The sequence below is a fragment of the Pristis pectinata genome, chromosome 4, assembly GCF_009764475.1.
Source record: "Pristis pectinata isolate sPriPec2 chromosome 4, sPriPec2.1.pri, whole genome shotgun sequence".
Taxonomy (NCBI): domain Eukaryota; kingdom Metazoa; phylum Chordata; class Chondrichthyes; order Rhinopristiformes; family Pristidae; genus Pristis; species Pristis pectinata.
The window spans coordinates 98,182,289-98,195,046 of NC_067408.1; the positions used below are offsets into that span (position 1 = coordinate 98,182,289).

The 12,758-nt window shown below is 41.1% G+C and overlaps 1 protein-coding gene across 5 annotated transcripts in view; it reads left to right on the forward strand.

Annotated features, from left to right (window-relative positions):
- The window catches only part of LOC127569957 (type 2 lactosamine alpha-2,3-sialyltransferase-like), a 59,395-nt gene that overhangs the window by 34,108 nt on the left and 12,529 nt on the right, over positions 1-12,758 (forward strand). For all 5 annotated transcript variants that reach the window (XM_052015050.1, XM_052015052.1, XM_052015049.1 and 2 more), the window contains 3 exons: positions 2,620-2,691; positions 10,146-10,258; positions 11,007-11,070. In XM_052015050.1, coding sequence (XP_051871010.1) covers positions 2,620-2,691; positions 10,146-10,258; positions 11,007-11,070 — 249 coding nt within the window. The remainder of the gene's footprint in view (positions 1-2,619; positions 2,692-10,145; positions 10,259-11,006; positions 11,071-12,758) is intronic.

Sequence of the window (12,758 nt, forward strand, 5' to 3'; positions counted from 1 at the left end):
TTGGACCAAAGGGCCTGTTTTACATTCTTTATTATTGTATGACTCTCAGAGCAATTGTTTCCTGAATACTTTAGCTGCCAGAATCATGAGAATTATCCTTTAAATTCATGATTTCTGTTACTTTTGTAGCTGGCAAAATAACATGTTTGTCAAAATCCTGCTACCTATTCAGAATAGCTGGAGACAGTTTAATTATGGGTAGTGTAAGGGTGATCATTCAATGACACTAAAGAAGTTTATAGCAAGTGTATGTATAGCGATACAATATGGGTATCTATAGGGAACAGTCATATCAGACTCTCAGAGAAATTGGCTAACGGACAGTTCGTGGAACAGAAGCCTTGCGTGACCTGGGGCTACTTGTAACACTTGTGCAACTTGGTGTCGTGCTTGGTGTGGGAAGGAAATATTCAGGTTATTGACCAGCTTAGATCAAGAGTTAGAACTAACTGCATCTTAAAAGAAAAAAAATAGTATTTTTTTAAGTTAATTATCTTAAATTGTTCAAAATCTTTGGTGTATGTCTAAAAGTTCAATTGCACATCACATGTTCACTGTAGTTTTTGTGATTTTAAAAAACAGATTTTCCCTGCCCAATTTGAGTGAAATAGGATTATGCCTGTTTTGTGTCACTCCAAATATTTGGGCCTGGCAATGCCTGATGTTAGACACCCTTTTGGAGCATTGTGGGGAAACAAAGATCAAGTTACTTGGGAGCAAACACCATTGTTCGCTCCTCCTGGATAAAATGCCTTCACCCTGCAGCTTTGTATTGGGACCTCTGAGATAAATAAAGCAAGTCTCTAACTTTTAATCTTTTTCTGGCAGCTCCCTCTGATGTCACCCATGTGGCCGCTCCAATCAGCCACCTCACTGATGCACACTCCAGTGGGAGATTCTCCATCGCCCTTGATCTCCATTTTCTCCCACCTTCGCAACTGGGGTATCATGTCTTAAGCACAACTGAAATTTTGCAGAGTGAGATTCCCACACCCAAAGTGAATCACTGGGACTATGCTAGCAGTGCCCAATTGGCACATTTATTTAGGGTCTTTTTGACTTGTGACTAAGGATAGATCCAAACTGTGAGGGTGTAATTTCATTTGTAATCTGTGTAGAATAAATTGGAGCACGAGAGTTAAAGGGATAAGCATGGCTTCAGAAGAACTAAATGACAGCCACTGTTCTTGACCCCCTCACTGTCTCTATACTGTAGTATAGATATTCGGCTTTGGATGTGCACAAATTTCCTCTGGTTATAAGATTAGTCTTCCTAGCATTTGGTCTTTGAACCCTAACATCAACTGACTCTGTCCCTTTCCCTGGATATTGTCTGAAACTGAACCAGACAGGTTGAACCTTTTATTAGACCCGAAAGTGAGGCTTGGGCCAGATGTTCAAGCCATCATTAAAGCTGCCATTTCTGTCTCTGTAACATCCTATGATTATTTTTTTTGCTACTGCTGTGGATTGTCTGCTTTTGAAATCTTCATCCATATCTTTTGTAGCCTCTTCACATGAATTGGCCAGATTCTATTCTGTTCTTCACAAAACATGTTAGAAGTTAGTTATAGATAGAATTATATAGCATGGAAACAGGTCCTTTTTCCCTACTGACTCCGTGCCAATGTCAAGCATCTATTTACACAAACACTTTGTGTAACACATGAACAATTTTTATTCATTTGTCTTGGTACTTCATGACTCAGTATCAAATGTTCTTGAGGTAATGCTCTTGCGATGAGCATCCAATTTTTTTTGTATGTTAAATGCACCTCAAATATAATTTGTTTTTCTCAGAGGGGTAAACTTCATGCTTTTCATTTTTTTTTTTACTAAGATCATTAAATGTGGATTGTGATAATGGCTATCCAGTATTCTCATAAGAATGCCAAGCAGTTCCACTTGTCTATATCAAGTTGTCAATCTCAGCAAATGGGCTTAAGGTCAACATTGGGCAAGATTCACATGCAACTGAGTCCCGGGCCAGACATTGGTAGTCACCAGAGAGTCCTTCCTTTTTACAAAAAAATAGTCCAACCCAATGTCATGTTTGATTTTCTTTCCTTCTGGTGTCCTTTGGGTTCCTGATTTGTCCAATTAATCAACCCTGCGAGGATGCTGATGCCCTGCTGTGTCTCCAGCATTCTTGATTTGTGACCTTCACTTGAAATGGCTTCTACTCATGAGCAACTTGCCTATCTATATTATTTTAACTATGTTTAAAAAGTAAAACAATACTTAAAAACTGAATGTTTGGGCCTTTCTGACCCAGAGCCTAGGACTTCAAAACAATTCCTGAGTGAGGGGAGAAAGTTTTTTTTCATCAAATGGTTCTAGCCCTGCGATTAGACATACCAGATTTAGGTTGGCAGCAGGGATGCCTTTTTAAAAAAAAATAAAACTCAATGTGTGTTTTTCTTTCTAATAAAGTACATTGTACTTTGCAAGTTACCACTGCAATTGTCCCTGTAAACAAAGCTCTGAAATATAATACACGGCTATCAGCATTGTCTAGCTTTGGTGAAAGTTAAAACAACAGCAGAAGGGAGGTTGCTCTTATGAATGGTGCGTGAGTGTCATGCTTGTGTCACTGACATTTCAACCCTTGTTTCCTAGTGGTGTTCACGGTAGGAATGTCACCTTGATTCTGCAGTTTACTGGAGTGAAGAAAAAGGAGGTCATTCCAACGTAAGTCATTTAAGTATATGGCAGATTTTTTAAAAAATAGTTAACATCAATGAAAATGCTTGTCCTCGGAAGTAACTTTTAGATTTTTTTTCAAATCTGAGCAGACAGCTACTTAGTGGAACGAATGCTAATTTTGTGGAACCTTGTAAAGGAAGCAGACAGATTCTTGATCTATCAGTCCAGAGCAGTGGATTTAATATTGACAGGAAATTGATTTTTAAAAAATACAGTAAAACTTCAATAATCTGGGACTTTGTTTCTGGACCTGCAGATTTTCCGCACTATTTGATATCATTTCTATTAATATCCCAACACACTTTGAATTCACTTTTTTAAATGTTAGGCAAAAATGTAATGAATTTTCCATATAACTAGGTAAGTTAAGTGGAGCACGAGAACTGGGACCCCCAATAAGTGGAGGATGTGCATGGCAAATGTCACTTAGTGAGCCATGTGCTGAACCATTGGGATTTCTGAATATGCAGATAGTGGATTATAGGAATTGTACCATGGTGTGACTGAAACTATCCTTTTTTAAATATTACCTTAACCAAAAGGAAGATATAAAACCAATCATTTATCCAGATATTAGTGAGAGAAGGATGATCTGTGAGCAAAAGAATGGTGAGACTTTGTATCTGAGATTGGGAAGATATCATCAGAAGTTTATATAAAAGGTGATTGACTTTATATTGGTTTTGTAGCAACTCACCGTCCGAGCAAGCGAACCGGCTCGGTAGTCGGGTCGCGCGTCGTCGGAGCGGCGAGGCCCAAGATGGCGGTGGGCCTTCGTCTTCCCCGAGCGACAGGGAGAACCCGCACGCAGGAAAGATTTGATGACGTAGCGTATACGTCATTGCCATTTGGAGTGGGTGGGAGCAGGCTCTCTTAAAAGGCCCCGTGCAAGGCGGGAAAATAAACCAGTTCTTATTCTGAAACCCTTCGACTAGCGTCTTGTTTTTTCACATCGCGGTTAGCAGGCGCTACAGCTTTAAGTTAAATCATTTCTTAATTAGGAATAACTCCCAGCCTGTAAGAATGAAAGGCAAAGAAATGATTTGATTGGGAAGAGGTGTCTGGAAAAGGAACTGAGCAGGATGTTGTAAGGTGAAAGCAAGTATTGAAAATTAGTTAAGACTTTTATTTTAAAGCCTTGATTTGTTTCTAATTTACCAATGGGACCCAGCCTGCTTAAACGTGTGGTGTCAGAAGAAAGAATCTGGGAAAAATATGGCCTTTTAGTTTTCTTCTCCTAAGAAGCTGCCACTTGATGAGATCTATAGGAAGTGAAGGCCATCTATTGCCAGCAGCCTAGGCTTCCTGTGGATTGGATAATCAGTGGAATATCACATTATCCTTTCTGTACCTTCCAGTTGGAATTGGTACATAGCAATCAAAAATGGAAACCATGTTGGTTGCCTTGAGACATTAATATTGTATTCTTCCCTAGATTATCAAACTTCATAAACATGGGAGAAATCTAACTTGATAGAGGCTTCCTGATGTGCTAGACTCAGTCTGCATTGAACAAATTGTTATGTAGTCATCGCTTGCTAATATCCATGAAAACCATTTGCAGGAGGAGAAAATCAATACTTGTCTCTATCACTTGGCTTCTTGTGATTTTTAAAGTGTTTTAATCATAAGTACTAAGCCTATCTGTTATTCACTTTGTTTTCCCATCCATACACAAACACAGCAAATGGAAACTAGCCACTGCAAATCCAACAGCTCTACTCTCGTTTCCATATACTTTTTCTTCCCAACTTTTTCACACTTTCTTTGTTCAAATTTAGCCTGTTCTTTAAATGACAATGACTTTGTTTTCCACTGGATTATTTAGTTTACCTTGAGCATCTTCGTTATCCAATGAATATGCTGACCATAAGTTACTCAATATCAAATTTTCTTTCTAACTGAAATGACTCCTTTTGCTATTTATTCTTTAAAAGCCAGGTTTTAAAATTTGAAGTCTTTATAAACACCAAGCTAATTTCTTGAAATGTATTTTCAACATTGCTCCCTAGTGAAGTTGAACTTGGGGGGGGGGGGGGGGGGAAACATTGTTATTTATATTCTTTTCATAGTGAAGGTTCTCTGCATTGTGTATAGGAATTCTCATAAGTATTGTCTAATTTAATATCAGAAGCAGATTTTAATATCATTCTCCAGTTTTAAGTGTCCTTTTACAGTAACAGAATTGTGGGGAGTTCCAGGATGTAGACCAAGTGACAGTGAAATAGGAAATATATTTCCAGGTCATGAGTTGTGTGAATTGGAGGGGAATCTGTTGGTAGTAGTGTTCCCATTTACTCTTGATCTGTGTTTCTATTCATGAGGTTACATTTCGTGTAATAGGAAGTGTTTGCTCCTTGTAATTTCTGGACCCAGACGTACACATGAATACAATCAGTGATGAGCTTCCAGTAGTTAATGCTAACCTTGAGAGAAAAAAGTCTTGATTTATTTTGTGGCTGCTCCCCCATGCAGGAACTTGAAGGGGAAAATGCCACGTCATGCCTCTCAATAGGGCCTTCTTTGATGAAATGGTATCACGTGGAATGGGTGGGGTGGAGAAGAAGCATCACCTCTGAAGTATCAGTTGTTTTTGATCTGGGGCATATCCAGCCCTTCTTTACTTAGCTGACAGTCAAAAATTTCAATGTTTCTGATGTTTATTAAGATATTTAAATTTTGTTTTTAAAATTGAGTGTTTTAGTTTTTAATAAATATGAGTTAGCTAATACCTAATCCTGAACTATTCTCTACTGAAACAATGGAGAAGCTGTCCTTGCCCCAGTCCAGCCTGAAGTAGGTTATAGAACATATGGGCCTTTCAGCACACAATTCTGTGCTGACCTATGTAAACCTTATCCACATTCTATCCATTCCCTCTCTACTTCACCTCCCATAACCCTCTAGTTTTCTTTCATCCATGTGCCTATCTAAGAGTCTATTAAATTACCCTATAATATCAGCCCCTAGTGCACCCCCCTCCCCCTGGCAGTGCATTCCAGGCACCCACCACTCTTTTTAAAAACATAACCTACCTCTGACATTCTCCCCCCACCGAACTTTCCTCCATGCACCTTAAATGGATGACCTCTAGTATTGGCCATTACCGCCCTGGGAAAAGATGCTGGCTGTCCACTCTGTCCATGCCTCTCATAATCTTGTATATCTCTATCAAATCTGCTCTCATCGTCCATCTCTCCAAGGAGAAAAGCCTTAACTTGCTTAGCCTCTCCTCATAAGACATGTTCTCCAATCCAGGCAGCATTCTTGTAAATCTCCTCTGCACCCTCTCCAAAGCTTCTACATCCTTCCTATAATGTGGTGACCAGAACTAAACACAATATTCCAGATGTGGTCTAACCAGGGTCTTGTAGAGCTGCAATATTACCTCTCTGCTCTTGAACTCAATCCCCCAGCTAATGAAGGCCAGCACACCATACACCTTTTTAACTACCCTATCAACTTGTGTGGCAAGTTTAAGGGATCTATGTACTAGAACCCCCAAGATCTCTCTGTTCCTCCACACTGCTAAGAATCCTGTCATTAACCATATACTCTCCCTTCAAGTTAGATCTTCCAATGTGTATCACTTCACACTTATCCGGATTGAATTCCATCTGCCACTTCTCTGCCTAGCTCTGCATCCTGTCAATATCCCATTGCAACCTATGACAACCTTCTGCACTATCTGCTACATTATGAACCTTTTGTGTCATCTTCAAACTTACCAACCCACCCTTCAACCTCTTCATCCAAGTCATTTATACAAATCATAAAGAGCAGGGGGCCCCAAAACAGATCCCTGTGGAACACCACGAGTCACCGACCTTCAGGTCGAATACTCCCCTTCTACAGACACTCTCTGCCTTCTGTGGGCAAGTCAATTCTGAATCTACACAGCCAATTTTCCATGGATCCCATACCTCGTGACCTTCTGGATGAGCCTAGCATGGGGAACCTTGTCAAATGCCTTGCTAAATTCCATATATCACATCCACCGCTCTACCAATCTGTCTTGTCACTTCCTTGAAAAGCTCCTGTTTGGCTCGTGAGGCATGACCAGCCCTTCACAAAACTATGTTGACTATCCCTAATAATACTATGCATCTCCAATGGTCAGATCTTGCCCCCTAAGAATCCTCTCCAATAGCTTTCCCATTACTGACACTAACTGGTCTATAATTCCCAGGATTATTCTTTTTACCTTTCCTTGAACAGCCATCCTCCAGTCCTCCGGTACCACTCCTGTGGCCAGGGAGGACTCAAAGATCATTGTTAACTCTCCAGCAATCTCTTCCCTCACTTCTCATAGTACCCTGAGGTATATCCTATCTGACTCTGGGGACTTATCTATCCTAATGCTTCTTAGTACCTCCAACACTTGCTGCTTTCTTAACCTTGACATGCTCCAATACATTTGCCTGTTCTATGTTAACCTCCGCTTCGTCTAAGTCCCTCTCCTTGGTGAACACTGAAGCGAAGTATTCATTCAGGACGTCCCCTACCTCCTTCACATCCAGACACATTTTTTCCCCCCTTATCCCTGCGCAGTCCTACCCTCACCCTAGTCATCCTCTTGTTCCTCGCATATGTGTAGAATGCCTTGGGGTTTTCTTTGACCCTACTTGCCAAGGCCTTCTCATGCCCCCTTCTACCTCTCCTAAGCTCCTACCTAGCTACCTTTTATAACTCTCTAGAGCCTTGACTTTTTGCTTCCTAAACCTTAAATAAGCTTCCTCCTTCCTCTTGACTAAACCTTCCACCTCTCTTGTTAACCATGGTTCCTTCACTCTACCATCTTTTCCGTGCCTCAGTGGGACAAACCTATCTCAAACCCCATGCAAGTGGTCCCTAAATGATCTCTAAACATTTCTGCAGTGCATTTACCAGAGAACATCTGTTCCCAATTTATTCTCCCAAGTTCCTGCCTAATGCCATCATAATTCGCTCTCTCCCAATTAAATACTTGCCTGTAATGTCTGCTCCTTTCCCTGTCCATGGCTATGCTAAAGGTCAGGGAGTTGTGGTCACTATTCCCGAAATGCTCACCACTGAGAGGTCTGTCACCTGACCAGGTTCATTGCCCAGTACCAGATCCAGTATGGCCTCTCCTCTTGTTGGCCTGTCTACATACTGTATCAGGAATCCTTCCTGTACACACCTAACAAGTTCTGCTCCATCTAAACCTTTTGCACTTAGTAGGTGCCAATCAATATTAGGGAAGTTGAAGTCACCCATGACAACAACCCTGTTATTTTCTGCACCTTTCCAAAATCTGCTCCTCAGTGTCCTGGTGGCTAGTTGGGGGCCTATAGAATACTCTCAACAGAGTGATTGTTCCCTTGCTGTTTCTGACTTCCACCCATACTGACTCAATAGATGATCCTTCTATGATGTCCTCCCTTTCTGCAGCTGTGATACTATCTCTGATTAGCAATGCTGCCCCCCCCCCCCCCCCCCCACACACACACACACACACACACACACACACACACACACACACACACACACACACACCTCCCCACCCCTTCTATCTCTCTCCCTACCTCCTTTGAAACATCTAAACCCCGGAACCTCAAGCAGCCACTCCTGCCCTTGCGGCAGGCAAGTCTGTAATGGCCACGACATCATGATTCCATGTACTGATCCATGCTCTAAGTTCATCACCCTTATTCTTAACACCTTGCATTAAAGTAAACACATTTTAACCCATCTAACTGACTGCACTTATGCCCTATCCTCTGCTTATCCTTCACATTCTCTGTACACATCACATCTACTTCAACACCAACTGATCCATCAACTAATCTAACATCCCCCTGCCAACCTAGTTTAAGCCCTCCCCAACAGCTCTAGCAAACCTGCCCACAAGGACATTGGTCCCTCTCCAGTTCAGGTGTAACCCATCCCTTCTGTACAGGTCATATCTATCCCAGAAGAGATCCCAGTGATTCACAAATCTGACCCCTGCACCAACTCTTTAGCCACTCGTTTATATGCCTTATCCTCTTATTTTTTCCCTCCCTGGCACAGGCAGCAACCAGAGATTACTAACCTTGAGGTCCTGCTTTTTAAACTTCCTTCCTGACTCCCAAAACTCACTCTTCAGGACCTCATCCCTTATCTTGCCCATGTCATTGCAATGTGCACCACAACTTCTGGCTACTCACCCTCCCCCTGAAGAATACTCTACACTCAATCCGAGACATCCCTGACCCTGGCATCTCGGAGGCAACTTGCCATCTGGGAGTCTTGTTCTTGTCCACAGAACCTCCTGTCTGTTCCCCTAACCAACAGATGCCCTATCACCTATTGCACTCTTTCCTCCCCACCCCCTTCCTTTCTGAGCCACAGAGCCAGATTTGGTGCCAGAGATCCAGCTGCTGTGGCTCTCCACCAGTGATTCATTGCCCCCCCCCCCCCCCACCAACAGTATCCGAAACAGTACACCTGTTATCAAGGGAAACCATCACTGGGGGGTATCCTGTACTGACTACATATTCCTCTTCCTCTTTTTCCCCTCCCAATGGTCACCCACCTACCAACATCCTGCACCCCAGATATAACTACTTCTCTTCAATTTCCTGAATGTCCATGTAGGCTCCCCACCAAAAGCTGCAGCAAAACTGCTGCAACTGCATGATTCCTTATTCATGAGCAATGCCAAATGCAACTGACTGCAACTTGCATTCCATTGAATTCCCCAAAGTTACTGATAATTATAGAGAAATGTCAGTTATGTAGGTAGATTTGGAACTGCTAACACTTGCAGACCTTTAAATCATTAGGATTGGAAATTTTAATGTTGCCTACAGATATCATTTAATCACCCGTCTGAACTTTCTGGAAATTGATAGATTTTACATGTTGTTTTACATTTACTTTGTAAATAAATTATGATAAGACCATAAGGTAGAGGAGCAGAATTGGGCCATTTGGCCCATTGAGTCTGCTTTGCCATTTGATCATGGCTGATTTTCTTTTCCCATTCTCTACCTACTCCCCATAACCCTTAATCCCCCCTCACCAATCAAGAACCTCTCAATCTCTGCCTTAAACACATCTAATGACTTGGCCTCCACAGCCCTTCGTGGCAATGAATTCCACAGATTCACCACCCTTTGACTGAAGAAGTTCCTCATCTCAGTTTTAGAGGGATGTCCCTTTATTGTGAGGCTGTACTCTCAGACACTAGACTCTCCTGCTAACGGAAGCATCCTCTCCACATCCACTCTATCCACGATTGATAAATTATATGATTGATAGTTGAATATAATAATTCTTTTATTGCCTAGAATGCTCTTGGTCTTATACCAGGTTACATTGTTGGTGTCTTCATAGTGTTATGTTTTGTTTTTGCTCAACTTAAATAAGTGTAACTGGAAAACAAGATTTTGCTGCTTCACTCCTCTCATTTCCTTCCAACTTTTCTTTTTCAGTAAACGTGAAAACAGGAACCCATTCTTGTGTCCTTCAGACATCAGCTACAAAAGTTGGCCTACTACTAGGATGACCATGCCAGAAACCCTGCCATTTGGTACATTGAGCACAGGTATGCATATCTATTGAGAGACGCAGATCGCTGGTATAATTCCATCATTTATTTTGAAAGGAAAAAGCAAGATTGTCATCTTAGACTAGAAAAAGCCATATAGACAAATATTTGGAAAATAACAGTTGGACAATGGAGATTATTAGAATATGTCACTTTTTTTTAAACCAAATGAATTTCTTGTTCATGCATGCTTGCCACCACCCCACCCCCCCCCCTTTTTAATGATGAACTCCATTTTACTGGCTTCATTATATCATAATAATCAGATATAGCCTGAAACAGATGAAGCAGAACTTGGCCCAACATAATCGTGGCATTATTTACCCTACTAAGACCGCAAAGGTTTTAGAACAAGTGATAGTGAAATTATACAATACTAAAATTCATATTCGTGTAATACCATATCAGTTGGAGCAGAAAATTGCAATATGAAAAATTAATTTAAAAAATTAATCTTTTGTAGCAGGTGGCATGTTAATTTTTTTTGTTGGTACTCAAATTAACATTCTATAGTAAGTGTGTGGGTAGAGAGAACTATAAACCCTAAAGTTCATCAATCATTTTAAGTAGATGTGCTTCTCTCTCCTTTCATGTTTGTTATATTTTGATATTCAGCTGCATTTCACTTCATTGCTGTTTTTTTTTGCTGATACATTGTCTGCCTTGGGAGACCCGAGGCAGCACTTTGAAGGCTGAACGCTTTATCCAATTTTTCAATGTATATTTTTTTCCATTTATTTTCCAGAAAGATATTTCCAAGCAGCTCTTAATAACTTGCAGCACTGCGATCTTCCAGATCAACTGAAGAAGTGGGTGAACTTGCATGGTGTATTTTTATTGATGAAATAATTTCCAATTTAACTTCAGATCATATACTTTTAAAAAAAGAACTGTAGCCCCCGCATACATAATATAGACCCATGGTTCTTGTTCTGATGTGGAAAAGGGTAGAGGTCAAAACCTTTTTGTGGGTTGGGGGAGAGAAAGAGGAAAGAGCACTAACAAGAACATTAAAAAGTAGAAGCTAAAGCCATTCTGTGCCCAGTCCTTGATCTTTTGGATCGGTGCCATTTTTCTGCATTAAATCTATATCCCTTGATTTACAGTTTTGGTCACCCTATTTATAGGAAAGATATGGTTAAACTGAGTGTGGAAAAGATTTTGAGGATGTTGCCAGGACTAGAGGACCTGAGTTATAGGGAGAGGTTGTCCAGGCTAGCTCTTTATTCCTTGGAATGTAGGAGAATGAGGGGTGACCTTATAGAAGTGTTTAAAATTATGAGAGGCTTAGATAAGGTGGACAGTAACAGCCTTTTCCCCAGGATAGGGGAGTCCAGAACTAGGGGGTATCGGTTTAGAGCGAGAGGGGAAAGATTTAAAAGGGACCTGAGGGGTTACATTTTCATGCAGAGAGTGGTGAGTATCTGGAATGAGTTGCCAAAGGAAGTAGTTGAGGCAGGTACAATAGTATCATTTAAGAAGCACTTGGCTAGGTACATGGAGGGGTGGGGCTTGGAGGGATATGGGCCGAACACAGAAATTGGGACCAACTGGGTGGACAATGTGGTCAGCATGAACTGCTTGGGCCAAAGGGCCTGTATCTGTGCTCTATTGCTTTATGACTCTGATTCCTTTAGTACCTTTTTTAAAAAAAAATCATTGATCTGTCCTGAACACACTCAGCAAACAAACCTCTGCAATCCTGTTGGATGGAAAATTCCAAATATTCCCAGCGTAGAAATGTCAAGTACTAGAGGACATGCATTTAAAGTGAAAGGGGAAAAGTTTAAAGGAGATGTGCAGGGCAAGTTTTTTTTTAAACTCAGTGGTGGAAGCAGATATGATAGTGGCGTTCAAGAGGCTGTTAGATAGGTTCCTGAATGTGCAGGGAGTGAAGGGATATGGATCATGTACAGGCAGAAGAGATTTAGTTTTATTCAGCATCATGTTTGGCACAGACATTGTGGGCCGAAAGGCCTGTTCCTGCGTTGTACTGTTCTATGTTTATTCACTACACTGAGTGAAGAATTTCTTTATCTTAATCATGAATGGCTGAGGCATAATTTTATGAACCATGATCCTGGGTTCTAAATACCCCACCCAAGAGAATCGTGTCATCTGCATCTACCACATTTAAGACCTTTTTTAAGAGTTTTTATACATTTCAGTGGGATCTCTTCTCATTCTTTTTTAACTGTAGAGAGTACAAGCTATACACTTCCTCATAAAGCAACCTGCCATCCCAGAAATCAACCTGGTGAACCTTTGCTGCATTCCATCTATTGTTCACTCTCTCTCAAGTAGGGAACCATCCCAGTGCACAACATTCCGGATCTGGTCTTAGCAGGGCTCCATATTATTGGAACAAGATGTCCCTATTTGTACTCAAATCCTCCAGCAATAAAGCCCAATATACCATTTGCCTTTCTGATGGCCTATTGTAATTGCATATCAATTTTAAGTGATTTGTGTACAAGGACACCCAGGTTCCTCTCAA